The sequence below is a fragment of the Aethina tumida genome, chromosome 2, assembly GCF_024364675.1.
Source record: "Aethina tumida isolate Nest 87 chromosome 2, icAetTumi1.1, whole genome shotgun sequence".
NCBI classification, from domain to species: domain Eukaryota; kingdom Metazoa; phylum Arthropoda; class Insecta; order Coleoptera; family Nitidulidae; genus Aethina; species Aethina tumida.
Genome location: NC_065436.1, coordinates 17,930,664 through 17,955,399, shown reverse-complemented (window position 1 = coordinate 17,955,399; position 24,736 = coordinate 17,930,664). Strand labels below are relative to the sequence as shown.

The 24,736-nt window shown below is 32.5% G+C and overlaps 6 protein-coding genes across 10 annotated transcripts; 3 read left to right on the top strand and 3 right to left on the bottom strand.

The window, feature by feature from the left end:
* Window positions 1-100: 100 nt before the first annotated feature.
* LOC109601668 (hamartin) lies at window positions 101-9,498 on the bottom strand. 4 transcript variants are annotated; one of them, XM_020017934.2, is made up of 15 exons: window positions 9,409-9,498; window positions 8,984-9,206; window positions 8,809-8,926; window positions 8,616-8,754; window positions 8,137-8,249; window positions 6,020-6,203; window positions 5,883-5,956; window positions 5,413-5,821; window positions 4,905-5,346; window positions 2,580-2,756; window positions 1,941-2,533; window positions 1,418-1,883; window positions 1,191-1,348; window positions 848-1,132; window positions 101-753 (listed from the first exon to the last, which is right to left on the bottom strand). In XM_020017934.2, the coding sequence occupies exons 2-15, from the start codon at window positions 9,096-9,098 to the stop codon at window positions 628-630; spliced, it is 3,399 nt and encodes a 1,132-aa protein (XP_019873493.1). In that variant the 5' UTR covers window positions 9,099-9,206; window positions 9,409-9,498; the 3' UTR covers window positions 101-627. The 4 variants fall into 4 exon arrangements, with proteins under 4 accessions (XP_019873493.1, XP_019873492.1, XP_019873494.1 ...); XM_020017933.2 differs by lacking the exon at window positions 9,409-9,498 and adding an exon at window positions 9,265-9,402; XM_020017935.2 differs by lacking the exon at window positions 9,409-9,498 and adding an exon at window positions 9,265-9,402 and having other exon boundaries at window positions 1,941-2,506.
* A 245-nt stretch (window positions 9,499-9,743) lies between these two features.
* LOC109601665 (motile sperm domain-containing protein 1) lies at window positions 9,744-11,591 on the top strand. The gene is made up of 4 exons (XM_020017928.2): window positions 9,744-9,947; window positions 10,003-10,166; window positions 10,373-10,521; window positions 10,580-11,591. Exons 1-4 carry the CDS (start codon window positions 9,815-9,817, stop codon window positions 10,797-10,799), a joined length of 666 nt encoding a protein of 221 aa, XP_019873487.1. The 5' UTR covers window positions 9,744-9,814; the 3' UTR covers window positions 10,800-11,591.
* A 305-nt stretch (window positions 11,592-11,896) lies between these two features.
* On the bottom strand, window positions 11,897-16,501 carry LOC109601651 (microcephalin). The gene is made up of 5 exons (XM_049963362.1): window positions 15,855-16,501; window positions 15,635-15,799; window positions 12,505-15,486; window positions 12,371-12,448; window positions 11,897-12,319 (listed from the first exon to the last, which is right to left on the bottom strand). The coding sequence occupies exons 1-5, from the start codon at window positions 16,323-16,325 to the stop codon at window positions 12,017-12,019; spliced, it is 3,999 nt and encodes a 1,332-aa protein (XP_049819319.1). The 5' UTR covers window positions 16,326-16,501; the 3' UTR covers window positions 11,897-12,016.
* A 337-nt stretch (window positions 16,502-16,838) lies between these two features.
* Window positions 16,839-18,694, top strand: LOC109601652 (probable deoxyhypusine synthase). Its single transcript, XM_020017913.2, has 4 exons — window positions 16,839-17,307; window positions 17,363-17,774; window positions 17,826-17,929; window positions 17,979-18,694. The coding sequence occupies exons 1-4, from the start codon at window positions 16,960-16,962 to the stop codon at window positions 18,186-18,188; spliced, it is 1,074 nt and encodes a 357-aa protein (XP_019873472.1). The 5' UTR covers window positions 16,839-16,959; the 3' UTR covers window positions 18,189-18,694.
* Window positions 18,233-20,718, bottom strand: LOC109601669 (TBC1 domain family member 13). The gene is made up of 8 exons (XM_020017936.2): window positions 20,574-20,718; window positions 20,444-20,517; window positions 20,264-20,389; window positions 19,906-20,207; window positions 19,318-19,516; window positions 19,059-19,260; window positions 18,886-19,008; window positions 18,233-18,826 (listed from the first exon to the last, which is right to left on the bottom strand). Exons 1-8 carry the CDS (start codon window positions 20,600-20,602, stop codon window positions 18,700-18,702), a joined length of 1,182 nt encoding a protein of 393 aa, XP_019873495.1. The 5' UTR covers window positions 20,603-20,718; the 3' UTR covers window positions 18,233-18,699.
* An 85-nt stretch (window positions 20,719-20,803) lies between these two features.
* Window positions 20,804-24,305, top strand: LOC109601670 (protein zer-1 homolog). Of its 2 annotated transcripts, none has more exons than XM_049963924.1 (8): window positions 20,804-20,990; window positions 21,048-22,094; window positions 22,161-22,363; window positions 22,675-22,849; window positions 22,899-23,081; window positions 23,137-23,298; window positions 23,355-23,757; window positions 23,874-24,305. In XM_049963924.1, the coding sequence occupies exons 2-8, from the start codon at window positions 21,048-21,050 to the stop codon at window positions 24,044-24,046; spliced, it is 2,346 nt and encodes a 781-aa protein (XP_049819881.1). In that variant the 5' UTR covers window positions 20,804-20,990; the 3' UTR covers window positions 24,047-24,305. The 2 variants fall into 2 exon arrangements, with proteins under 2 accessions (XP_049819881.1, XP_019873496.2); XM_020017937.2 differs by having other exon boundaries at window positions 20,806-20,990; window positions 22,920-23,081.
* Window positions 24,306-24,736: the final 431 nt, after the last annotated feature.

Sequence of the window (24,736 nt, the reverse complement as noted above, 5' to 3'; positions counted from 1 at the left end):
AACAACAGAACTTTTAATCCATAAATAATTCAATTCCTTGGGGAATTAATAAAACAGCAGGAAAGAGGTTGTCAGAAGAGGTTAATAAAACGAATATCAATAATGATTAACACATTTAATAAAAATAACTTTCAAATCAATTCAATATAACAATAATTGCCATAACAGTAGTTCGTTATGATAAAACCATCACAAATTTTGAAAGTAGAAGTTCACCACTTCTTGGTCATACATTTATCCAACGTTTCGAAAAAAAAAATATATTTCTCGTTTTTACCTTTCGATTTTTTCCTTTATAAAAACAGATCCAGATTGTGTTATACAGATATTCGCTCGTGAATTTTGTTAATACTGAACGCAACAGAGCACAAGTACCAAAACCGTCAAAATTTACAACCTGAGTATTTGAATTGAGATGTTAATATGTGTACTTTTCTCGACGTAGTTCCGCAGCTACATTGGAATCGGTTTCATTTAGCTTAAATCTTATTTATCTTTTTTTCTTTTATTATTTTGAAGCATAAGTGGGGGTATAATATGAATGCCGTTACTCTTAAAAGTTTAACCTTGGTTCTAGGAAATACGTTTGTAGTAGTAATAATTATAATAGTAATAATATTGAAAAAATCAGTCATGTTTGGAGGTGGACGATGATGAGGAGGCGCCCTGTGCGTCCGCCTCACCCAAGGACACGTCCGTCGTCGGCGAGTCGTCCGCCTTGGATCTGTTTCCCTCTTTTTGGTCGACGAGAGCCTGATCATTAAAACAACACAACACATTCTTTATTAATTATTTTTTTTCAAAACATTACAAATATTTTATAGACTGAAACAAAAGTACTCATTACCTGAAGGTTTTTGAGTTCTCGTGTTTCGTGAAAGGCGACGCTGCCTTCAGACGAGGCGAGTGATGCGCTTAAAGGTGACGAGTGGGCACTGAGCGCCCCCGCACCACTGGCCCCGGCACAACCTCCCTGTGTCCTATCAGTGGCGGTGGTGGTTGTGTTTGCTTCGTGGCAGCTGCTCGTGTCCGGTGAGTTGGCGTGGCGACCTCTCAGCTGTCTCGCCTCCAACAGTCGTTCTTCAAGCGCAAGATTTATCCGTAGCTGCGTCTGGTATTTGCTCTCCACCGCCTAAAAACAAATCAATTATGTTTAAAATAAGTCACATTACGTATGTAGTTGTGTATACCTGTATTTTACAGCGATTTTCCTCAGCCATGCCCGCCATTTGTTGTTTTTGCTGCGATATGAGATTATCCTTGGTCTTTAGCTTCTGTTCTAGCTCACTAAGACGTTCTCGGTGCGCATTTAGAAGGCATTTCGTCGACTCCAATCTGTCTTTCACTTCTGCAAGTAAAACAATAACAAGGTTTACGGATTTTTAAATAGTTCTAACCACTTATTTAGCTAATCTACCTTTGATCTCATGCATATATGACTCCCTCGTCATCCGCAACTCTTCCTCCGTCTCGCTCATTGCAGCCACACGTTCCAGTCGCTCCCTGAACTTGACGTGGAGCTCTCCCATCAGCAGTAGCTCCCTGTTGACATTCTCCAGTTCTGATCGACCTCTCTCTCCAGCTCGTGCCAGCTCCTTGGCCACATTCGCCTCAGCCACCGCATCCAGCAACTGTGCTTCCACTTGTTGCTTATCGGTATCCAGAGCTCCGTACTTGTTTCTGAACGTGGTCAGTTCGGCCCGTAGAGCGGCGTTCGACTCCCTCAATGACCTGCACTCACTTTCAAAATTATGAAGCTGAGACTCGCATGACCGCAGCTTAGCACTCAGCTGCCGATCGTCTTCGGCGCGTTCGGCACAGAGACGAGCCAGTTGTTCTCGTAAGTTTTCTATTTCGGTCTGCTTCACTTGAACTTGATCACGCTACAAGTAAAGAAAATTAATTGCTTTTGTTATTGTAAATATAATTAAAGTAATTACCAGAGCTGAATTGCACTCCTCCAAGAGTCTCGTGCTTTTCGCATCCGACAGTAGTCGTCTGTTACGATAGGCGTGCGTCTCCCTGCGGTGACGCTCGAACATAAGCTGCTGGTGCACCAGCTGAAGCTGCTCTTTGAAGTAGGCGAGCGACTCGCGCTCGCCACTCTGGACCGCCGTCTCGACGTAACGATCAAGAATGTCGTAGATGGAAGGCGACTGAGACGTCGAGTATCGCTCCTGGTCGAAGGGTGGAGGCGGCGGCGCCGGACTGGACGCTCCGGGCGGGCTCGACTTGGGACAGTCCAGTGACGGAAAGATGCTGAGAAAGAGGAACTGATAAGGCCAAAAACTCTCCGTCTGCGTGGTGCACGACACCGAGACGACGGTGCGTCGCGCGTCGGTGAGACCATTCACGGCTCTAGAGGCGGACGCCGCGTCCTCGTCGGTCTCGACCAGAGTGTCGTCGAGGCCGTCCTTGAACGGTGCAACGGCGCCTTGGCTCTTCTTCATGTTCGGACAGGAATTAGTGCGGCGGACGGTCGTACTCTCCGGAAAACCGATGCCGCCTGTCGAATCGGACGCAACAAAAAAACCTTTCGTACAAATTTAATCTTTTTTAATTCGACGGTGGTGGTTTACCGTTTCCGGGTGTGCTTCCAGTAGGTGACTCGATCCTCTCTGGTTCTGTGTTACACTGGCTGTAGTAGCGCAGGCGGCTGATTTGGTGCGCGAACGACATCATTGACTTAGAGTTGGGGATGTGGAGGCCGCCTGCGGCACATGGTGAGCCCTGTTCTTCACCTAATGTTTCTGGAGCTAAGAGCGATATCAACTTTATGACGTGACATAAGACAAACAATATACACACTCAAATATGTTGAAACTAATTATCCATTTTAAAACTAGACTTTTGGTTATTATCACCTTTACAAAACTGAAGATGGTAAAGACTGACAACTACAGAATATAAACGTTTTAGCAAAAAAAATGAAGTGAGATTAATCTATTTCTTTATGTATGGGTATATATCCCCAACGTCACCGACAACCGGCGTGTGCTTCATATGCTCTGTTGCCATTCACATTTTATTTCATTATTTTCTTTACATAGTTTTATTTGAAGAATATTGGTAAGTAAAATAAACGATAGTCTATTCTATTAAAATGTACTCACTAGTATTGTTATTTCGTTCTTGAATATTAAACAAATTTATTTTTTGAGGTAATTGGAGTCTCAAATGAAGTACCAAATTTTATATAAAATTTCTAACTAGTTTTTCTTTAGTCGCAGCATTTTTTATATAAGTATTTGGAGCTCATGTAATGTTTAAAATATTAACTAGATCTTTTTATGTTTAGCTTTACATTTATGTTTCATGTAAAACTTTGTTTAGACTCACAGCTCTTATTTTTGGCTGTAAAAATAGAAAGAAAGACATTCTTCATATTTTTTTTCTTTTTCAAAATATTGTACTCACGCCGAAGAGTATGATTTGATCAAGTAAATTAAGATTTCTTAGAGAAAATTTAATTTTTAATTTCACTTTTGAGATTTTTCTTTGAAATTTTTATGAACAATTTTTTTTATATTGTATACCTATTTTTTTTTTAATTAATTCAACAAAAAAATATATATATAACCTAATATAACCTAAACTGACCTATATTTTTTCAGAGTGTTCATCAAAAAGAAAATATTTTCAAAAAAAATTGTCATTACTAAATTTAATAAAAACAAATTATAATATTGACAATTTTTTTTATATTCTATTTTTGATGAACTCTGAAAAGAAATAGGTCAGTTTAGGTTAGATTAGGTTTCTATTTCATTTTTTCTTTTTTTGAAAATATTCTATTTTTATTGAATTAATTAAAAAAAATCATCATCCACCAGGCAAAATTTCGTTCATCTTGAAAATAATATGGTTCATACCCAAAATGTTGAGATCATAGTCATATAAAAATAAATTATAATTTCTCCAAATACGACTTTTAACACAAATTGACAACACCGCGAGCAAATTAGAAGTAAAGCAGCCAGATAGCGACGTACGTTCTGGATAGATTCATACTTATCAACCGCAAACACAACATTACCAAATAGTTTATATAAATAAATTATTACAAATATTTCTATACTTCTAATAAAAGTATTTCAAAGTTTAAATATTATAGCCCCATCTATGTTTTAGAAGCCAAAACTACATATTACAATTAGACAGAAGAAAAAATAACAGAAAACTTTTTTCTAGGTACATAGTGCCGCCATCTGTGTTTCGGTAGCTAAAATTACACCTTCAAATTAAACATAATAAAACACTACTTTTCCCATTAATTATTGTTACAATTAAACACTTATGAACATTATTAAAAACTTATGAAAACGAAACATTTTCCAGTTTTAATAAATTAATATACTTTGATTTATGATGATTTCTGTTGAAATGTTCCAGCCGTCACAGTTTTATGAAGTTTAATACGTTCCATTGTAAAATTAGCCATAATAATTTATATATGTTGTATTTTATGGCTAATTCTAGATTAATGCTGGTTTTACCGTAAACATATTTTCCTTCTTTAATTACCTGTTGTTTCACACACATCGACAATTTTTTACGTTTTACATTCAATTTTTACGTGTGTTAAATCATTGCGCATATGAAGGGCACTAAACGGTTTGACATTTTACGGATTAGCCGTGAAAAATCTACATGTTTAAGCTTTAATGGGCCGCGAAAATGGCAAAACTTTTATATTACTGTCGTGTAACCAGTTTCGAATTATTCTGGAGGTATTAATTGTCGTGTTGAATAGTAATAAAGCATCTAAATGTACTGTGCCAGTGTTGGAAAATACCAATCGTTCGAACTTCATAGAAATATGATATGTAATATTTTCAGAGTCTCTGGTAAAGACCTAATTGGAAACGTTTACTGTTTCCCTTAGATTGAATAAAATTACTTACTGTCATCATACTCGTGTAGCACGCTGTCACACTGCCTATTCAACTGCCTCGGAGCCGAAGCGTCGTGCTTGCTCACGATGGTGCACACCTCCTCATCTTCCTGGCTGATCGGCGACTCGGTTCGTTTCGCCTCCTCCCTGCCCGCCCCAATGTGCAGAGGACTGGTGGGTGAGCGCGCCTCAAACGAATCGTAGCAATGCAATCTGTCCTGCGTCAACCGACTGAGCTTCTGCGCAGCCACCGGCATGACCTGGTCCCGTTTGAGGCGCGACTCAGGAAAATTGAAGGCCGAAGCGACCACGTCTTTGCGCATCGGCGACGATGGCTGAGAGTGCGTCGGCGTCGTGTGCAACGACGAGCCGCCTGGTGCCTTGAAGTTGGTGAGGGCGCGAACCGCAGTCGAATTTAACGGCGGATTCCGTCCGGGAGTTAGATGAAAGTCCTGCAAGTGTGGTTGATAATCTTGTTACCCAACGACAGAACGTGGAGAATAAGCGACCGTGCTTACCCTAATGGGCGTCGTCTCGGGCGTCGCTTCGATGGCCGCCTCCGGAGGTGACGTTCCTTCCTGCGATGGGAAAACGGCGCTGATCGTTTGGCCTACGTGAGGTGGTATGGGTGTGGGGGCGCTAGCTTCGATTATGGGTGGCGTTTTCACGGGGAACAACCGACTTGGCGTAAAAAAACCATTGTTGGTGTCGGTTAGGTGGGACGATGAGACTCTTTCGAGCCGAGACAGATCCTCTAGTCGGCATGCGGCGGACGTCGTGGTCGAATTGGAGGTGCCGGAACGGGAACGAAAGCCAGCCGCAGCCAAATTGGTCAGTTGGCAGTTGTCATGCGAACATCGGTCGGTCATGTCGAGGGAGAAACGTTCACACTCCACGATCACATCGTGCATCTCCATTTTACGCCACCTTGGTATAAATATTTGTATAAGCACGGAAATCTTAGTGTAAATGTATATGATTCACCCACCTTTCATTAGAAGTTTCGTTGTCCCGGTTGGCCGTCACTAAAGTAGGGTTCATTTTCACTGAACTTAACATAGGCTAAAATAAAATAATAAAACTTGTTTATCAAGTATTTTAGCACAGTTAATATAAAAAATATACCTTGATGGTATGCACAAACACAGGATTGTTCTTCTCCCTGCTGTGATTCAATCTCAGGTAGTGTAAGAAGTTGCACGGATACATTCCGTACAGTCTTAAGAATAAGGCGAACAGGGCGACCTGCATGTGGATCATTTGATCCTCCTCGAATTTTCCTGGACTACAATTCCAAGCAGCCAAACGGCTAAACAATAAACATAAACACATTAAATATTAAAATTTTGATTTCATACATAATTTCACTACAAATTGGATTACGCGTAATATAATACACTGAAATTAACGCACCATTAACAATAATAGATTTTTAATAAAAAATATATCATATTTGAGATGTAGTTTTATTAATTAAATAATAAAATAAACATAATATGAGACAATGAAATTTATCTTTATATTAACTTGAAAAATTGATGTACACTATCGCCCATATATAGAGTAACAAATTAATTTTGTAATTAATAAGTCTCATTTCGTACCTCAATTTATATACGGATATCTTTATTTACGTAGTTTTTATACAACATTTTATTTCAGACAGGGTTCATAAGTAAAGCAACCAAACCCTATATTCAATACAATTGAAGCTCTTCATTTCAGCAAACTATAGAGCAGCGAAACTACTATTTGCAAGAGAACATGTGAACTGGACAGGTGGGTAATGAAAAACAATTGTTTTTCGATGAAAGTCGGCTTTAATTATTCGAATTTGATGGTATTCATAGGTGAGAGGACACATTAATGAAAAGTACACTAAACCCACCGTGAAGCATGGTGGAGAAGACGTTATGGTTTGGTATGTTTTTCTGGGTTTGGCCCACTGGTTAAGTTAGACGGGATAATGGATCATTTTGTTTATCGTGGCATTCTCTAGAATCATATGCTTTCATTTGACGAAGGAAACATACGTCTAAGTTAGTTAAAGAATGGTTCGCTTCTCAAAGAGTACGTGTCATGCCTTGGCCAGCCTATGAAGAAATTCAATATCACTAGAAAGAAATTTCGAACGATTATATTGAAAAGCTAACAAAATTATGAAGAAAGGTGTTTAGAAGTTATTAAAAAAATGGATATGCTACTATTTACTAAATCAAAGAAGGGTAAATGTACATAAAGTTGTTTTATTTTAAAACTGCTCTACTTTCGACCCTTGAATATTTTTCAAATATTAATAAATACCTAACAAAATCCACTAATAAACAATTATATTGATGTATAATTGTTTATTAGACAATAATATGAATATTTAAACGTACGCTTTTATCAAGAAAAATGAAAATTTGTAAAGTTGCTCTACATATGAGTGATAGTGTATATTTCGTTCCCGCTTGTTTGCTTTTGTTATTTAAAAAAATTAATCATGCTCAAAATGGAAACAACAACAAAATTTTTGGTATTTACAATAATATTGTTTTATGGCAATAATAAAGAAAATCATGTGATTGTCAGTAATTTCTATTACCATCAAAACATTTGATTAAATCAATCAAAACCGTTAAAAATCTTCAAGGAATTTGGTAAGTTTCAATCATAACAGTGTAATAATCAAGATATATTAAAATGACTCTTTTACAGCAAACAGAGTACAAATACCTCTAATATTTACTTCATATTGTTAAACAAATTTCATTGAAAAGTTGTTGACACAAATTTCCATTCAGTATGTATACAGGATAGTTCATAAGTAATGGGATATATTATTTGTCTATATAGTTTAAAATTATAAAATTTTAAGAACTATTTTAGATCTTCAAACACGTTGAGTAACAACATTACTTTTTAAGTTTCAGATTATGGGTAGGGTTTGGAAATAAAAGTCAACGAGTTTTAGGATTTTGCTCAAAAAAAAAACTGATAAACTTCTACTTATGGACCATCCTGAATATTCAATTTGAAATAAATTATTTTAAATATTGTTTTAAATATTTTTCGTTGTCCTTATTAAAGTGTATTTTTAGCAGTTACTCAGTACTGCTAATTAAAACTAAGTTCATAAAAAATAATGATAAAAAGGCAATGCAATAAAAAATGTGTTATAAAAACAGTTCCGTAATAATTCCCAGGAATAGTTAAAATACATCCAACAGATAGTTTTCAAAATGGTACATAAAATTTACCTGAATATTTCAAAAAGATCTTGTAAATAATGCGCCATTTTCGTTGGAAAAGCAGGTAACAAAACTATTACGAGAAGAAGGGCACTTATCAATGGCAATAAATCCAATTCAGCCTGAAATAACAAAAAGTTTTTAATATTTAGAATATATTTAAAATTCTATTATAAAGGACATGTTTCACTAATTTATTATTAATAATTTTCCAGTGAATTGTAAATTTTTAATTTTTTGTCATACATATTACAAATTAAAGGATCTCTCAAGAAGAATATAAAATATTCCTATTTCTATTGTAAATGATTGATCAGATTAGCATTATTATTACTGTGTCCCCACATACATTATAAATGTGGATACTTCTTGGTTCTAAATTAATGTACACTGACTCTTATATAACTAATAATAGATAATACATTTATTATACATGTTATCAATTTATTATTTATAAAAACAGACTTATTTTCAAGCAAAAGTTTTACCTTTAACAATTTCAAAACATCCTTGAATAAAGGATGATCTGGTAAAGTATATAACCAAGTGGGCTGAGCCCTGGCAACATGTCCCAATAATGTAAGAGCTTGGATTTTCATTTCAGAAGATTTTAGGGAGTCACACAGCCTACAAAACATACTGCATTAATTTACATTTTTTTAAGTCAAACTAAGCTCATACTTTTCAAACAGAAATGTGTGATGTGGTTCTTTGATATTGACCAATACATCCATACTTCTCACACTGTTTGTCCTAATGTAGTACTCATACAGTCCATTTAGCAGCCAAGATTCACTAACTGCAAGATCATAGACAAGTTAACACAGGTTTAAAAATGATCATTGATTAAACCCACCATTTTTGAAGAGTTGACGAAGCTCTTGTTTCGCATCTTCCACAGTTTTTTTGTCGTTCGATTCTAGATCTTTGAATATTTCTGCCATGTTCGCATTTGCGTGTACTTCTGCCATGTAAATAAACTATAATCAAACAGATCTCTGCCTGTGTGTACTGCCAGTTTTGGTTCTTAGATGTTTGATAAAGCAGAAGAACATCTTAACAAACTAAATTAACGTAACCTGCGAAATAAACAAATAAATTGTTGGTAGAAAAACTAATAAAAAACTAACACATTACATTCAATTAGGTGCCAAAAATCGCGAATGGAAACCGCCGCATACGTGAGTCTTCCTAAAGATCCCGAAGACGCATCGTCGCGGTTTACGTTCCCGATCCAAAATCCTACATTTAAAGCGGAAAATTAAAAAGAAAAACGTCTACCTTAAAATGTGAGAGCTCTGGCATTCTCTGACAAATACCACTCTGGTTGGCACCACTGACCGGTCCAATCACTAAACTATATATAGGGTGAACCCGGAGGAATGAGATTGGTTGTCAATTAATGGAAATATTTCAGTCTTACAATAAGTGACGTGTTCCTACTTTTAAACCATGTAAATTTGTATCAGATATTGTACATCTGCGTGTAAACAAAGTTTAAACAATACATATGTTGGTCAAAGTTGATCCGTAAAAGCAGTAGAGTAGGGATTTTTGATTTGTAAAGTTTTTAGTAATATTGCCTAGGGATATTTTCCTCCTGACAGATTGTCTTTGACAACTGCACAATAGTCACAATTTTGTCACAAACAATAATAAACAATAAGTAACACGACGTAATTTTAAAATGAGCGTGCACGCTGAAAATATTCCCGTCTTTGTTTTTCCAAACACTTTGAAATTTTACTTGTTAAGCAGAGAGACACACAAGCAGCTTTTAACTTTATACAATCCCTCTGATACAGCTTTGAGATTTAGAGGTAAGTGTTAAATTATATTCATTATGTAGTTTATAACATGTGGGTTTTTGTTTAGTATTATGTACAGCACCAAACAAATACCAAGTCATGGATTCCGAAGGGACTGTAGGTCCTTCCTCATCTGTAGATATTATTGTCAAGTATATTATGCCATCACAGAGTGCTTGCAACCAAGTTGACAAATTTCGGATAAGTCTTCTAAGTTATGGAACAAAACAAGTAAGTAAATTTTCATAAAACATTCAATTACTCACTTAGTAACTCAAATCACAAAGTATTGTTTAATTGCCTAAGCTTAAAGCTCATATAAATATAAATTTTGTTGATAAATTATCAGTACTATGACAATTCAACAACCAATAATTTTAATTTATTTATTTATCTGTAAAATTCCAGAATAATACTATTATCTCTTTGTATTTCAGACTCTAGGTAAAAAAATAATTGAATCAACATTGATTTATGGAGAAAAAGATAGAGATGTGAATGAAAAAGAAGTTCCTGGTCATCAACAAGGAGATAGACCAAATTATTATGATGACCAGAGGAGTTTGTATTCTGGAACCTCCTATGGGTATGTTTATTATATTATTCTCTTGTCATACAAAAAAATTCATATATATATTTTTTAGATCCAGAAATGAGGCTCCAACAAATAAAGCTGTTATTGTCTTTTGCACAATTGTATGCCTAATGGCAATATGTATTTTATTTTTGCCAACATATTATCCAGAAGTAAAAGAGCCATCAAGCTTGCCACTTCCATTTCATATAAGTGTGGGTGTAAAAATTGTAATATCTTTTGTTTTAGGCCTTGGATTAGGAGTTTTTGTAAAGTGGAAAGCAAGTTAATTATAATTTGGCAACAGCAGGCAGTTTTAAATAAATTATGAGCTAGTCAAATATGGTAATAATTTACACATATTTTTCTTAAAATATATTGCTCATATCACACCAGATATCAGTGTATCCACATCATCGTAATCAACATCATTTATTCATCAAACTTTATTATTTATATATATGGGTATTCTATAATGCCAGTATTCATTTATTAATCCATCTTTTTATTTCATAATTTAATTGTTTTGATCATTTTTTTATATTTGTAGAATTTTTTTGTAGGTATAATTTAATTATATGTTCAACTGAACAATTGACATGTAATATTGACTTGATCTGTAATATTAAGAATGTGACATTTAATAAATTATATTTTTATATGGTTAGGAATAATTAAATTAAGAAATGATTTGAATCTAAAAATTATTTTAAATGACTAGATATAAGTTTTTTTAATCATTTAAAACTGCATTCACTGCCACACTACATGGTATCTAATATATTTTTTATGAATTTGTATTTTACTTTCATTTTAATATTCATAAACACCCTTTATCAAAAGACAAATTATTTGATTTAATAAAAAAACTTAAGTCATTCTCATTTATGGGATTATAGTCAGTGAGATTATTTTTAAGAGGGATAGGTTTAAGTAAAAAATAATTGTAATAATTTGACTAAAAATAATGACTGCTTCTGCTGTTCAAAAATTGTGATTATTTAGGTGCAAATTGTAAATATTTATTTATTTTATACACGTGGTGTTTTCATATCTTTTGTAATAAATATTTTGTTATGTTATTATTTTATTTCAATTTACATATTACTATATATTCTTACCTTTTATATTATTAACGGAGTTAATCAAAAATATTTTATTACAGAAATAAATATAATTACACAATTCTTTCATATTTGACTGCAAAATTTACATTTCACCCATCTACTTATCAATTTGTTATTTATATTTTGTACTAGAAGATGGTAGGAGCAAATCAAAGTCTTAAAGATATACTTTTAACTACTGAGTTGTGTAATATTATTTAAAATGTAAGTACACATATTTCATTTGATGATAAAAAATCTTTAATGTAATAAACCAAATCTAAGTCTTTCATTAAATATTGTTTTATTTAATAATGTCTAATGCAATATAAAAAACATGTTTAATAAAATATAAATATATAAACATTTATTCATTAAAATATCAGTAAAATAAAATCATTTCATAGTTCAGGACTAACAGACCTAATTAGATATTTTGACGTGGAATGAATTTTATTTGTTGTAATACAGTCTAAAACCCATAATTCTGAGACACAGACTGCATTACCTCGGTCTCTTTGTTCTCCAACAACAATATTAGCCATGTGAGGGCTGCTAACAACTTTTCCTTGACATAATTCCACAAGCTCTTTCAAATCTGATGATTTGGGATTAGTTGACTTACCAATAAATATACTGCCGCATTCTTTAAAAATATCCAAAGAGAAAGTTGGGCCGAAAGCTTGGCGTTGCAGACGACATTTCTAAAAGTTTTAAGAATTAATACCCTTACAGTTCTCAGATTGAGATGTTACCTGTACAAGTGGAGAGAAGTTCGTTTCCTCAAAGTCCTCCTCAGATAACCATTTATCAGCCTTCAGAGATTCAGTTAGCTGTGAACAAAATTATGTTATACATAGATATTTTAAATGTTTTTTTTCTCACTTACCCAGTCTTTCTTTAATACCCAACATCCCCTAACAATGGCCTTCAACATATTTACTGTTCTTTTGGGCTCTCCAGCAACCAAATGAGTTGTATTTTTTGTTACTTCATCTTCTACTTTAAAACGACCCAACTTATTTACAATCTTTAAAAATGATACCACTTCATGTTTGTGCATCTTAGTACACACAATTGTTGGTTGCTTAGTTGTAGCAATTTTGAGCCTTTTTATGGAGCTCTGAGATATACTTTGAAAGTCTAATGTACTCCGTCTGTTTGGTAATGGTGTAATTGGCGCTGAAACTGAACGCTCACAAACAGATTTATTATGTCTTTCTTTTTCTGCTTTTTTAGGAGTCTTCGGAGCTACAAATTCTAACGCTAACTGCTTTTGTTCATCTGCTTCGCTGTCCCGTTGTGACTTTTTACTTTCTTTCTCTTTTTTTGACTGGGTCTTTTTATTAGATTTTTTCTTTTTTGTATTTTCATTCTCATTTAAGTTGGCCAATTCATTGATTAAATGTTCCTCTTCAATGCTTGAATTTACTTCCGAACCAGCGGGTTTATTGACCAACACATTAAACAAGTTCACACCAACATCCTGTTTCTTTCCTCGCTTAGAGTGGACACGTTTATCGTTTCTCTCTTTCTCATCACTAGTAGCCAGATGTTCAGAGTATGATTCATCAGGATTGTATAGCTTTCTTATGCGCCTCTTTTTATTGGATGAACCAGTACTGCTCTTCCCATTTTCAGAAGATGTATCTTGAATTTTACTATCTAATTTAGTAACTTTATTGGGAGTTGGAGTCTCATCGTCCTTAGGTTTTCTTTTCGTTTTTCTATCGGAATTTGTTGGGGATGTTACCTTAGAATTATTAAGCATTTCACTAGTTTTTGAAGATGCATCTTTCGTCCGTGATGTATTATTTTTATTTGTTTTTCCATTGTTTGATTTTATGGGAGTCACGTCACTGTCTTCTGTTGATGTGAAATTATGTTTTTCATTTGCAATAGTTAATCTTTTACTTTTTCTTCTTTCATTAAGTGATACATTGGAGCTGACTTCTTCGATTTTATTCGTTTTTTGAGGTTTTGTAGTATTCTTACCGTCTACTTCACTGTCAGAAGATGAAGACGATTCTAAACTTGTATCTGATTCTTCACACGATTCTTCCTGGCGTGCTTTGTGTAAATTTCCAGTTTTATTTTTGGCACTTGGAATTTCTTCAGTATTATTTACATGTGAAATTGTAGTCCCTTTTCGCCTTTGAGTAATTTTGTCATCCAAGAATTCCAAAGCAACTGTAAGACCAACTGAACAACAGCTCGTTTTAGAACTGTCCAAATCACTTTGTTTAGTTACGTCTTCTTCCAAATACGTGGACTTACGTGTAAGTCTTCTGGATGAACGTCTGTAGTTTATTTCACTAGAATTGGTACTTATATCCTGGTCATCTTCAATAGCCAAATCCGATTTTCTACTAGCGGAACTACTAACATTTGAACCTTTTTTTCTAGTCGTAACCATATCTTCTGATATACGCAGTGATGGCATGGTACTCATAGAAGAATCGTTATTAATTCTTTTGCTCATTCTCCTGTTATTAGTTTTTTTGTTTAAATCCGCTTCTTGATTGGTTAGATCAGTTGATAATTTTAAACTTGACATATTTAAACTTTCAGTCGCCCCTTTTAATTCTAACGAGTCAGTCTTTGATGATGCAACCGATTTATTGGGACTTTTTTCAGTAGATATAATTAAAGGAGACATACTGCTTGATGTTGTACCAGCTGACTTATCTTTCTTTTTACTAGATATAGATGCTTCATTTGTACTTTTATCTGAAGTAATATTTAAAGATGACATAGTTGTGGTACTAGAAGAAATATCTTTATTCTTACTTAAGGTGGATAAATTAATTATTTCTTTATCAAATGAAACATTTAAAGAGGACATATTGGTTGTTGTAGTACCAACAGAAGTATTTTTAGATGTGGAGGTCCCAATGTTTATGGAAGAATTATTTGATAAAGACTTATTAGATATAGTAGTACCAGACATATTTTTTTTAATATTAGGAACTCTTTTGGGACTGCAATTCTTACTTATTATTTGTAATTTGTCAGACTGTTTTACATTTATAGTTTTTAAAAGGCTTTCATCTGATATGTTGGTGGACTTATCTGATGAATTGATAGTTTTTCTTCTGTTACTGCCCACAGATACATCTATTAATTTATCAGATATATTGGTGGACCTATCTGATGAATTAATAGTTTTTCTTCTGCTACTACCCCCAGATACATTTGTTGATTTGTCAGATATATTGGTAGATATATCTGAAGAGTTAATAGTTTTCCTTGCATTTGCATTCCTTTTACCCTTTTCATTAGGTATATTTTCTTTCAATGATATTGTTTTTCTCCTAAGTGAAGGGCTTTGAATACTAGTTAATTCCATGTCTGAATTATTTTGCATTGTATTTAGTTCCTTTAAACATTCTCTAGTTTTTAAGGAATGTTCAGAAAGGTTTGTCAGTTCCATATCAGAAGGCTCAACGGCTTTTTTACTTTTAAAATAACTCAACAAATTAGCAGAATTCTCTTCAACAATTGAAGCTTCAATAACAGAATCCATTTCAATATTTATATTGCTTTTTTCCGCTTTTTCTCCATTAATAATTGCTATTTCTGAATCATCATCAGAAGTCACAATTGAGCTTGGATTCTCTAAAATCGCACTTGGTGGTGTAAAACTTGTTGAATGCATTGTTTTTCTTCTATTAATACGTTCAATTTCTTTATCAAAAGTAGATCTTGGAAGTATTGGCGATTTTCTATATTCTGACAACCTAGAGATGGAAGGACTCATTAGAGACCGTCTTTTATCAATAACAGTCCTTGATGTTGGCAGAGGTGATCCACAAGCTATACTACGATGCACTTCTTCTCTGATAACATCTTCATAATCTTTTTGTAGTTGCTGTAAATATTTTAATGGCAATTTATTAATACAGATCTACCACCAACAAATTAAAAATGAGAACAAAATTTTTACATGGCTATTAATCAAAATATTTTATATAAAGAAATGAGTGGTATACAAAATTGTTTAATTTTAATGTACTTACAGAACATATACTTGAGACATCATTATCAAACCCTGCAGCACCTAAAGCAGGATAATCCCTCTCTGGTACCCTACTATTGTTCTTTCTGACAGCTTCAAGCCATAGAACTGACACCAAATGCACCTTTGTTAATTTAGCTTTCTGGTATGTGGTAAAACAACCATCCTAAAATATTATATAAATATTTGTTTTATCTTGCACATGTTAAATTCTGAAGTACCTTAAAAATAACATGAGTAACATCTTTAGAAAATATGTCTCGTACTTTGGCCCCCATTGATTTCATTAAAGCTTTTGCACCTCCAGATCTATCCTCATCCTTACTTCTAATTTCAACATAAGCAGTTACTCCTTCCAACAATTTATCAAATGGAATTGGCATCAAATTTGGACTGGATGACCCACTTGTTGATTGTCTTGAGTTACTTCTTTCTGATGCAGAATCAGAATCATTGTCACGAGTTTGCTTTTCCAGAGCTCTTCTCCTCATCAATGCTGTAGGACTCTCACATTTATATTTCTTTTGGAGCTTACTAAATGGACTGGATGACGATGCCACATTCTTTTTCACAGTTTCTTTTCTTTTATAATCCTCAATGGCACCCCTTTGATCCTGGAGCATTTGAATCACTAGATTCCGTTTCACAGGATCACTCATAAGTTTATAATATAATTCTTCGTTAAATTCCATTTTATTCGATTTTTTATTTTCTATATTTCTTTAGGGTGTTATAAATGCTGAACTTATTTTAGGTTTCATATTCACATGCACCAAAAATCGTTAAAATGTGTGTCCATATTATAAAATAATAGAAAGGTTACTTAACACATAAAGAACATAAGGTGTTCTATGAACCAAAGTTTTCATTTTTTAAGACCGACTCCCGGCAAAATTTTGCTGGGGACTTTCATTTCTTAATGTTCACCATGAATTCAATTTAAATATATTTTTATCAAATATAAAAAAGTCTTATAGAAAATTCTTCTGCCGAAATATTCCAAATTTAATTATACGATTAATTTGTCGAATAAGGCAGTTACATTTTTTCGGTTAAGCTTCAGTTCTCGGAAGAATATAGAAATCTTCTCACATAATTTTATTGTGAGAAATTTATTAACGATAAATTTTCAATTAAAATTTTATTTTACAATGTAACTTACAATTTAATAATAAATTTTAAAAATTTTGTAACAAAATTTGATTAAAGTTTCAAAATCTAACCACACATATGTTCTGTACCACAGAGTTGTTCAGTGTTGCAGATTAAGTAACCTAACCTAACATTTTCAAACAGTCAAAAACCATATTTTTATTTAAGTTAAAAATGACAAACTCCAGTCCCAACGACATAGTTTTACTAAAAACCACTGACAATTCCTTATTAAAGGAAAGAGTAACAGGTTATGACTGGAATGAAGGAATTGATTTTAACAAATTATTGGACAGTTATTTAAATACTGGGTTCCAAGCAACAAATTTTGGCCTTGCAGTTAATGAAATTAACAAAATGATTGAATGTAGAAAATTACCGTTACCAGAGGACAAATATATAGATCAAGAAGATCCATTTACAACTGTAAGAAACAGCTGTACAATATTCTTGGGATACACATCTAATATGGTTTCTAGTGGTATTAGAGAGACCATAAAGTTTTTAGTTGAACATAGTATGGTACCTTTAATAAATTTTTACATATTTAACAAATCAAAGCAAATATTTATTGTAGATTGATTGTATTGTGACTACAGCAGGTGGAATAGAGGAAGATTTTATCAAATGCTTTGCCCCTACTTATTTAGGTGACTTTAGTTTGGATGGAAAATCGTTAAGAGATATTGGAATTAACAGAATTGGAAATTTACTTGTGCCAAATGATAACTATTGCAGCTTTGAAAATTGGATAATGCCTTTGTTAGATGAGATGTTAGAAGAACAACAAAAGAAAAATGTACTTTGGACACCCAGCAAAATAATTGCTAGACTAGGAGAAAGAATTAACAATAAAGACAGTATCTATTATTGGGCTGCTATAAATAAAATACCTGTATTTTGTCCAGCTATAACTGATGGTAGTTTGGGAGACATGATGTTTCTACATTCATATAAAAACCCTGGATTGGTGGTTGACATTTTATCAGGTACAAATAAAAAAAATAAGTCATTTTTGCAATTCTAATATTAATTTACAGATTTAAGGAGATTGAATTCAATGTCAATGAAGGCAGTCAATACAGGCATGATTATTGTTGGGGGAGGATTGATTAAACATCACATTTGCAATGCAAATTTAATGGTATGATGTAATAAAATTTTTGGTTTAAAAAATAACATGTAATTTTTAGAGAAATGGGGCTGATTATGCTGTATATTTAAACACTGCAGCTGAATATGATGGGAGTGATGCAGGTGCTAGGCCAGATGAAGCTAAATCTTGGGGGAAAATAAAAAAGGATGCTACAGCAGTAAAAATATATGCTGAAGCCAGTTTGGTATTACCTTTGCTTGTTAGTCAAACATTTGCAAAAGACCATTTTAGTAAACAGAATAAATAAAAAACCTTGGTATTATTTTAGAATTATACTATAGAAATGCATAATTAAAAATATAAATTTTATTATAGGTATATGAAAAAATACAAGAATATATTAAACAAATTCATATGTACATAAAACTACTTGTGCAATTTTTAATAATATAAGATCAGCTACTGATCCACTTGTTCAAAAATTGAATTTTAAAATACATAACAGATAACTAAATATACAGAATAATTATATACATAGTTTAAAAATAATTAAAAGTAGTGTTTTAATTGACAAGACACTATGAAATGATCTTCAGTCTCATAATTCATTAGAGTTAGCATCATTGAACATGAAATTGGAAACTTGATGCTGAAATACAAATTTAATGTTTAAAAAAAGTAATATTGATGCTATATTATTATATTTGAGCTTATCAAATTATATATCAAAAGCAAATACGAACTATAAAGGGAGTATATCAAATTATCATAATTTTGTTCATAATTACTGAAAATGAAAATTTCTTAAAGATAATATTTTAAAAAACTTTTTTTGATAATTCAACAGCCTTAGATAATATAATTTGAACATCCATAGGAGGAAAGTTTTGGAGTAATTTCAAATTGGACGGGAAATCACCAGATAGTAATTGATTCCTTAAAATACTGGAAAAAATTGTTTTTGTCAAAAATTATAATTTTACAAATACCCATAATTTACTTACACAATCATGGCGCAACATACGTAAATTAGAAAATCAAATCGATTTTCATCAGAAAATAAAGTGTCCCATATTCTTAAGACGTCAGGTAATGGAAATTCTTGAGACAATAGAAGTGTTATCCATCTAAAACAAAGTATATTAATACCCAATAAGAACACAATTAGAATTTTTACCTAAAACTATAATATTGTGGCTTTAATTCTAATTGTTGAAATTTTAGCCATATATCTAAATCACTGTTTTTCAACTGCAGCAACATTCTATTCATCATCTTATTTATGCCATGATCAGTTTCATCCAAACTTTTAATGAAAAAGTCCCGTATTTCAGACATTAAATTTGTGAAACAGAAAAAGCTGTCACTTTCAGCATGTTCTAAAAAATAGGAAACAAAATAAATAATTAAATTAATATATTTATGTTTAATTATACCTCTAAACAATATATCAGGATCTGAAGCAAAGGCATGGTAAATTGGACCAATAATTTCATTCATACCCTGTACATACCCTTGACCTGGATTCAACTTTGCATAAAGAAATAATATGCGTTCAACTACTTCCCAGTGTGCCTCCTTTCCTTCAGCCATGGGTGCATAATCTTCAGTTGCTTTTTTAACTGATAATGCTATCTATAATTCAATATACATATATTTATTCAGTCATGCACAAAAAATGAGACTTAATTTTAACAAAGAACAAATTCAGATAAATCAAAAACTTCTTGTAATAAATAACACCAGAACTATTTCATATTTTAATTTAAAATTAAATAATATAATTTAAAATAAACAAACATCTGGGTGCACAAACTAAAATAATTATTAGCATGCCATTACCATTACCTGCTGTTAATTTGCAGCATGTAAGAAAGTATATTTATTCTCTTTATATAAATATTTAATATAAATTATGTATATACCATTACAAAAATCATTTATTATCATAATAAATCATTATATAATGTGTTGTATCAATATTTAAGTATAAGTATCAAATCATATTTTTATTATTTAAATACCTTTGTAATTCCTAAACCTTTTCGTTCAACATTGGCACATTTCAACACTCTCCTCTGAACTCTGGTGTGCAATCTTTTCACATCATTGCTGCTCACTACTTCAATACAAGGAAATTCTGTAGGTTGTTGGAAGAATGATATGTCAGGACAAAGCCTTCTTACATCTTTATCAATTTGCAGTAATACTTCATTGTCTTTAAAAAATGTAGACCACTGACTGTCAGGATTGATACTAAGTGGGTGGTCGCCCATTGTTACATCTCCATTTGATTCTTTTTCTCCTGGCATGACAATCATTTCTTCTGTAATACAGCATTTTTTCAAATATAATAAATAAATTGGATGTTTGAGGTTATACCTATAAATTGTTTGTATAATGTACGTTTTTCCTCCAAGAATGAATCCCATTGTGCTTTTTCAACCGGTAAATAATTTAACAACAACCTCCAACATTTGGCTCGTTTACCTTGGTCGTCTGGAATTCCTAAAACGTTGGAAAAACAATAAAAACAATCAGTAGAGAGCATTCCACTCTTACCATGGAATGATATTTTTTTCAGAGCATTTAAATCGATAATATCTTCATCTAAAATATCATCGAACTCTCTTAATCTAAAAATATTGACAAATGAATACGTTTAAATTAATTAAAATAATTTTATTATCACCTTGCCTTGTATGCCATATTTTGACACATGATACTATTCAGTAGAAAAACCTACAGTTCCACCTCTTATTGTATTTTATTTAATTAATGTAAAACAAACACATTAAATATAATGCGACATTTATAAATGTTTAAATTGTTATTAGAAGTACATTTTCTAATATTTATTGATTGTAAAAGGCTCTTTCATATTCTAATGTTTTTAGGAAGGCCAATAATTACTACATAAACAGGGAATTGTGGGATTTGTTGCGATATGTCAAAAATTACTCAATAACAAAAATAGTTGATAAATCGCCTGATATACAGCTAGGAATTATTATCTACCCTTTTGCAGTTTATAATTCAATTATGGTAATATGAGTAATCACTCAAATGTCATGTGAGTGCAAACAAAAAAGTTTTTGTGATTCCAAAGGTATGTAGGTGAAATAAAAACATTAAATCAGTTAATTTATATTAGAAACTTTTCTAGATGCTCCAAAATAAATGTCGCCATTCACTTGCTTTGCCTTTGGATTCCTGTTCATTTTGCAAATCTTCAGCACCTGAAAGTTTACTCAATGTGTGTTTTGACTACATAAATGATCACTTGGACACATTATGTGTCTATGACAGTCAAGGGAAACTACAGTTGATGGATGGAGTTACACTTCCAGTTGAAATTAGTGAAAAGCTCTTAAGTATAAGATCCAATAGCATTAAATCCACTGTTTCTGTAAATTCAAGATTCATCAATATATTCAGGGATACACAACGCACAAGATTAAAGAGGGTGAAACTACATAAAACATTAATAGATAATTATGACTTAGAAGTATTACTGAAGCATAGGTTACATGAATTAGACATCTCACACAGTCCAGAATTAACATCATCGTGTATTAGATACATTACAGAATATGGTACCAGCCTTCATTCATTAAGTATTGAGGACACAAATATATTTCCAAAAAATATATACGGCAATCTCAAATTCACTGAGGAACATTATGACAAGGGTTTTATATTTTTGGCACCATCTCTAAGAAAGTTATGTCTTCGAGGTTTGCAAGAACTGCAAGTTGACTTTTATATGTTGTTATTGAATCATCTATCAACCTTAACACACCTGGACCTATCAAATTGTAGTTATCTGAAAGACTTTGATTATACGGAACATCTCACAAATTTAGTCTCCCTGGTTTTATACAATGTAGATAATATTGAATCTAAAATAGTTTCAATATGCAAGCTGAAAACACTCAGACATCTGGACATCTCAACATCCAAAGAAGAAAGAGGAAATTTTTCCAAGGGAAGTGAAGTTTTAACATTTATTGTTGAAAGTTTGCCACATTTAGTGTCATTAGATATATCAGGAACAAACTTAGCTGGTAGAGGAGTTGCAGAACAATCTCACATGACTTATCGTTCAGATATACCAGGTTTAAGCTCAAGGGTCAACAATCCATTTCAATATTTAGGTTTATATGAAACTACCCATGATGCTTGTTTAAGACATGACATTCCAGCAAAATTGGTAAATTAATACTTTTATTGTTAATTGCTAAAATTGTTAATATGTATTTATATATCCTTTTTTTAGATTGCTGGAAATGCTAATGAAGAACAAATTTTAATAGCGGCTCTCGCCTTTTTGGATAGACCGGATATGTTGCAAAAAATTTTAAATGAATTATTCCATGTATTCAGATATGAAACTTGTGAATATGTTGGTCAAGCTCTCAACATTGTGCTGGAGGCAATGGACAAGCATCTGCATGAAAGGCATATACAAATTTCGGGCAGGTAATAATTAATTAACACATTTATGACTAAGAATCTTTTTGAAATATATAATTTAGGTCAAAATTTGGTTTCTAATAAAAAAGGTTACCATGATATCACTTTAAATGTAACATATTAAAAAATAAGTAACATATATTGAAGGTTATAACTTTAGTTATGTTCAAAGAATAATATTTTTATTTGTTTATTGCCCCATTTTAAGATTTTTTAATAGTTTCACAATTTTGTATATTACCTGTTACTTTGGAACTTGTGATTGTGATTTTATAACTGATATTGTGAGGTGCTTTTTGTAATCGGCTTTTTTCCAGTGCGACTTTATTTTATATTGTGAAGGGCACAGGAAAAGAATTGCATGATGTGGTATTAGTGAAAAGAAGAATAATCACCACTCTGCTTAACGGGATGAGCGTGCACCGTAACGATGATACAATGATGCGCAACGGTTGTCTCACCCTCTGCCAATTCAAAATTCCAACTGACGTGGTAAGTTTCAACAAAAGAACACGATACGCTCTTATTTGAAAATGTGAAGTTATTTAATTACACTTTGCAGTTATTTGATTATGAAAGATTAGTTGATATTTTACTTCATTCTGTACACGGAATGCAACAGGATAGCTTTGTACAAAGAATAGGTATATATTTATTAAATTCGTTGGCATGTCAGGTTGATGGTCAGCAGAAAGTTAAGTTAGGTGATTTAGGTACCATAAATGTATGTATTTGCTTTTATACCGTCGTTATTTTTATAATGCAATTAATGCTTTTAGAGAATGATATGGTTGATATCAGAAAGACTTCAAAGAAGTTTTTGTGATGACGTTCTAGAAGTGGCTTGGTCCACAATGTGGAACGTAACTGACGAGACCCCGTCCAATTGTAGAAAGTTTTTAGAATGTAACGGAATGGAACATTTCTTATTATGTTTACAGGTAAACTAACTTCAATAACATGTGAAACATTTGATATAATAAATACTTTTTGTCAGAAATTCCCCGACAGGGAAGAGCTGCTCCGTAATATGATGGGTCTTCTGGGTAATGTGGCTGAAGTGCAAGAATTGCGCTACTACCTCGTCACACCCGAATATCTCGACGTCTTCTCCCATTTGTTAGACTCCGAAAGCGATGGCATAGAGGTGAGTTATAATGCCGCAGGCGTGATATCTCACATCGCGTCCGACGGGCCTGAGGTGTGGACCGTCTCCAAGCCGTCCCGGGAGGAAGTCTTACGCAAAATGGTCCTGGCTATTCAGCGTTGGGACATCAGTTCTCAGCGGAACATCAACTACAGATCGTTCGAACCCATCCTTTATTTGGTGAAGGTTTACCACACTCCCGAATGTCAACATTGGGCGGTGTGGGCTCTGGCCAACCTTACAAAAGTGTATCGTAAGTATTTTTAAATAAATGTTTCGAGAATGAGAGAATCTAAACTAATCATAACATAGCTTAATAATAATCGTTCAAATTGAATGTGGACGTTTAATCCTGCTAATTAATTTCAGCTGACAAATATTGCACACTGATTGAAAAGGAAGGCGGCTTAGATTTACTACAAGAATTAATTATGAATTCTGCTCCCCCTGAGGCTGTTAAACACTTGGCTAGAATTGTAATTGATAATTGTAGGGTTTATAAAGACGGCTGGCAAGAACTTGATGCTCTCTTAGATGGCTGAATATATATATTTCTAATAACACTCATCAGAGCAAATAAATTGTACGTTTGTGATTACATTAATACACAATTATGTTACAAACATGAAAGAAATTAATTATTTTTATTGATTTTATATGGACTGTTAGTTTTTCATTAATTTGTATATATTTAGAAATTAAATGGGTTATGTATCATGTAATTAATTATATATTATAATATTATATTTAGTTATATGTGATTTTTATTTATACAATACAAATATATTTATTACTATTTTTAAGTTTTATTTAGTAATTACCTATATGGAACGTTTTATCCTTTTGTTGGTACAATTTTGGTAAATATTAATTGTTAGATTTAACTTAAACTGTTCTAATAGGTGAAGAAAAAGGGGGGATCCCTCAGAATCTACTGTACCATTATTGAAAAAAATAATACATTGAATTATATGTATTTATTTATTGAAAATACATACCAAATTGAATAACAGTTTGAACTAAATATTACAGAAAACGAAAAAAATTGTTGAAATTTAAAATTGTGGGGCTGTATTTTTTTGGGGGAAAAGTAATAAATTATTTACATTTTCTTTTTTATTTATGTACATGTCCTACCTGTTCCCAAATTTTGATCACCTTCATACAAAATGTTAAAATGTAATATGAAAATTATATTAAATGAAATAAATATTTATTTATTACTGGATAGG

Bases quoted from the DNA above. Each gene is read 5' to 3' on its own strand.
- LOC109601668 (XM_020017934.2), bottom strand. From the start codon at position 9,098: ATGGCAGAAGTACACGCAAATGCGAACATGGCAGAAATATTCAAAGAT. The intron at 8,250-8,615 runs GTAAAACTTTTG...TTGTTATTTCAG, and splicing joins ATGTTTTGAAATTGTTAAAG to GCTGAATTGGATTTATTGCC. The intron at 2,534-2,579 runs GTAAACCACCAC...TTTGTACGAAAG, and splicing joins TGGAAGCACACCCGGAAACG to GTTTTTTTGTTGCGTCCGAT.
- LOC109601665 (XM_020017928.2), top strand. From the start codon at position 9,815: ATGAGCGTGCACGCTGAAAATATTCCCGTCTTTGTTTTTCCAAACACT. The intron at 10,167-10,372 runs GTAAGTAAATTT...TTTGTATTTCAG, and splicing joins TAAGTTATGGAACAAAACAA to ACTCTAGGTAAAAAAATAAT. The intron at 10,522-10,579 runs GTATGTTTATTA...TATATTTTTTAG, and splicing joins TATTCTGGAACCTCCTATGG to ATCCAGAAATGAGGCTCCAA.
- LOC109601651 (XM_049963362.1), bottom strand. From the start codon at position 16,325: ATGGAATTTAACGAAGAATTATATTATAAACTTATGAGTGATCCTGTG. The intron at 15,800-15,854 runs GTACTTCAGAAT...ATAATATTTTAG, and splicing joins TTACTCATGTTATTTTTAAG to GATGGTTGTTTTACCACATA. The intron at 12,320-12,370 runs GTAACATCTCAA...TAAAACTTTTAG, and splicing joins ACTTCTCTCCACTTGTACAG to AAATGTCGTCTGCAACGCCA.
- LOC109601652 (XM_020017913.2), top strand. From the start codon at position 16,960: ATGACAAACTCCAGTCCCAACGACATAGTTTTACTAAAAACCACTGAC. The intron at 17,308-17,362 runs GTACCTTTAATA...TATTTATTGTAG, and splicing joins TTTTAGTTGAACATAGTATG to ATTGATTGTATTGTGACTAC. The intron at 17,930-17,978 runs GTATGATGTAAT...TGTAATTTTTAG, and splicing joins TTTGCAATGCAAATTTAATG to AGAAATGGGGCTGATTATGC.
- LOC109601669 (XM_020017936.2), bottom strand. From the start codon at position 20,602: ATGTGTCAAAATATGGCATACAAGGCAAG. The intron at 19,517-19,905 runs GTATTTAAATAA...ATTGAATTATAG, and splicing joins AAGGTTTAGGAATTACAAAG to ATAGCATTATCAGTTAAAAA. The intron at 18,827-18,885 runs GTAAGTAAATTA...AATTTTTTCCAG, and splicing joins GTATGTTGCGCCATGATTGT to TATTTTAAGGAATCAATTAC.
- LOC109601670 (XM_049963924.1), top strand. From the start codon at position 21,048: ATGCTCCAAAATAAATGTCGCCATTCACTTGCTTTGCCTTTGGATTCC. The intron at 22,364-22,674 runs GTAATAATTAAT...GCTTTTTTCCAG, and splicing joins CATATACAAATTTCGGGCAG to TGCGACTTTATTTTATATTG. The intron at 23,758-23,873 runs GTAAGTATTTTT...AATTAATTTCAG, and splicing joins CAACCTTACAAAAGTGTATC to CTGACAAATATTGCACACTG.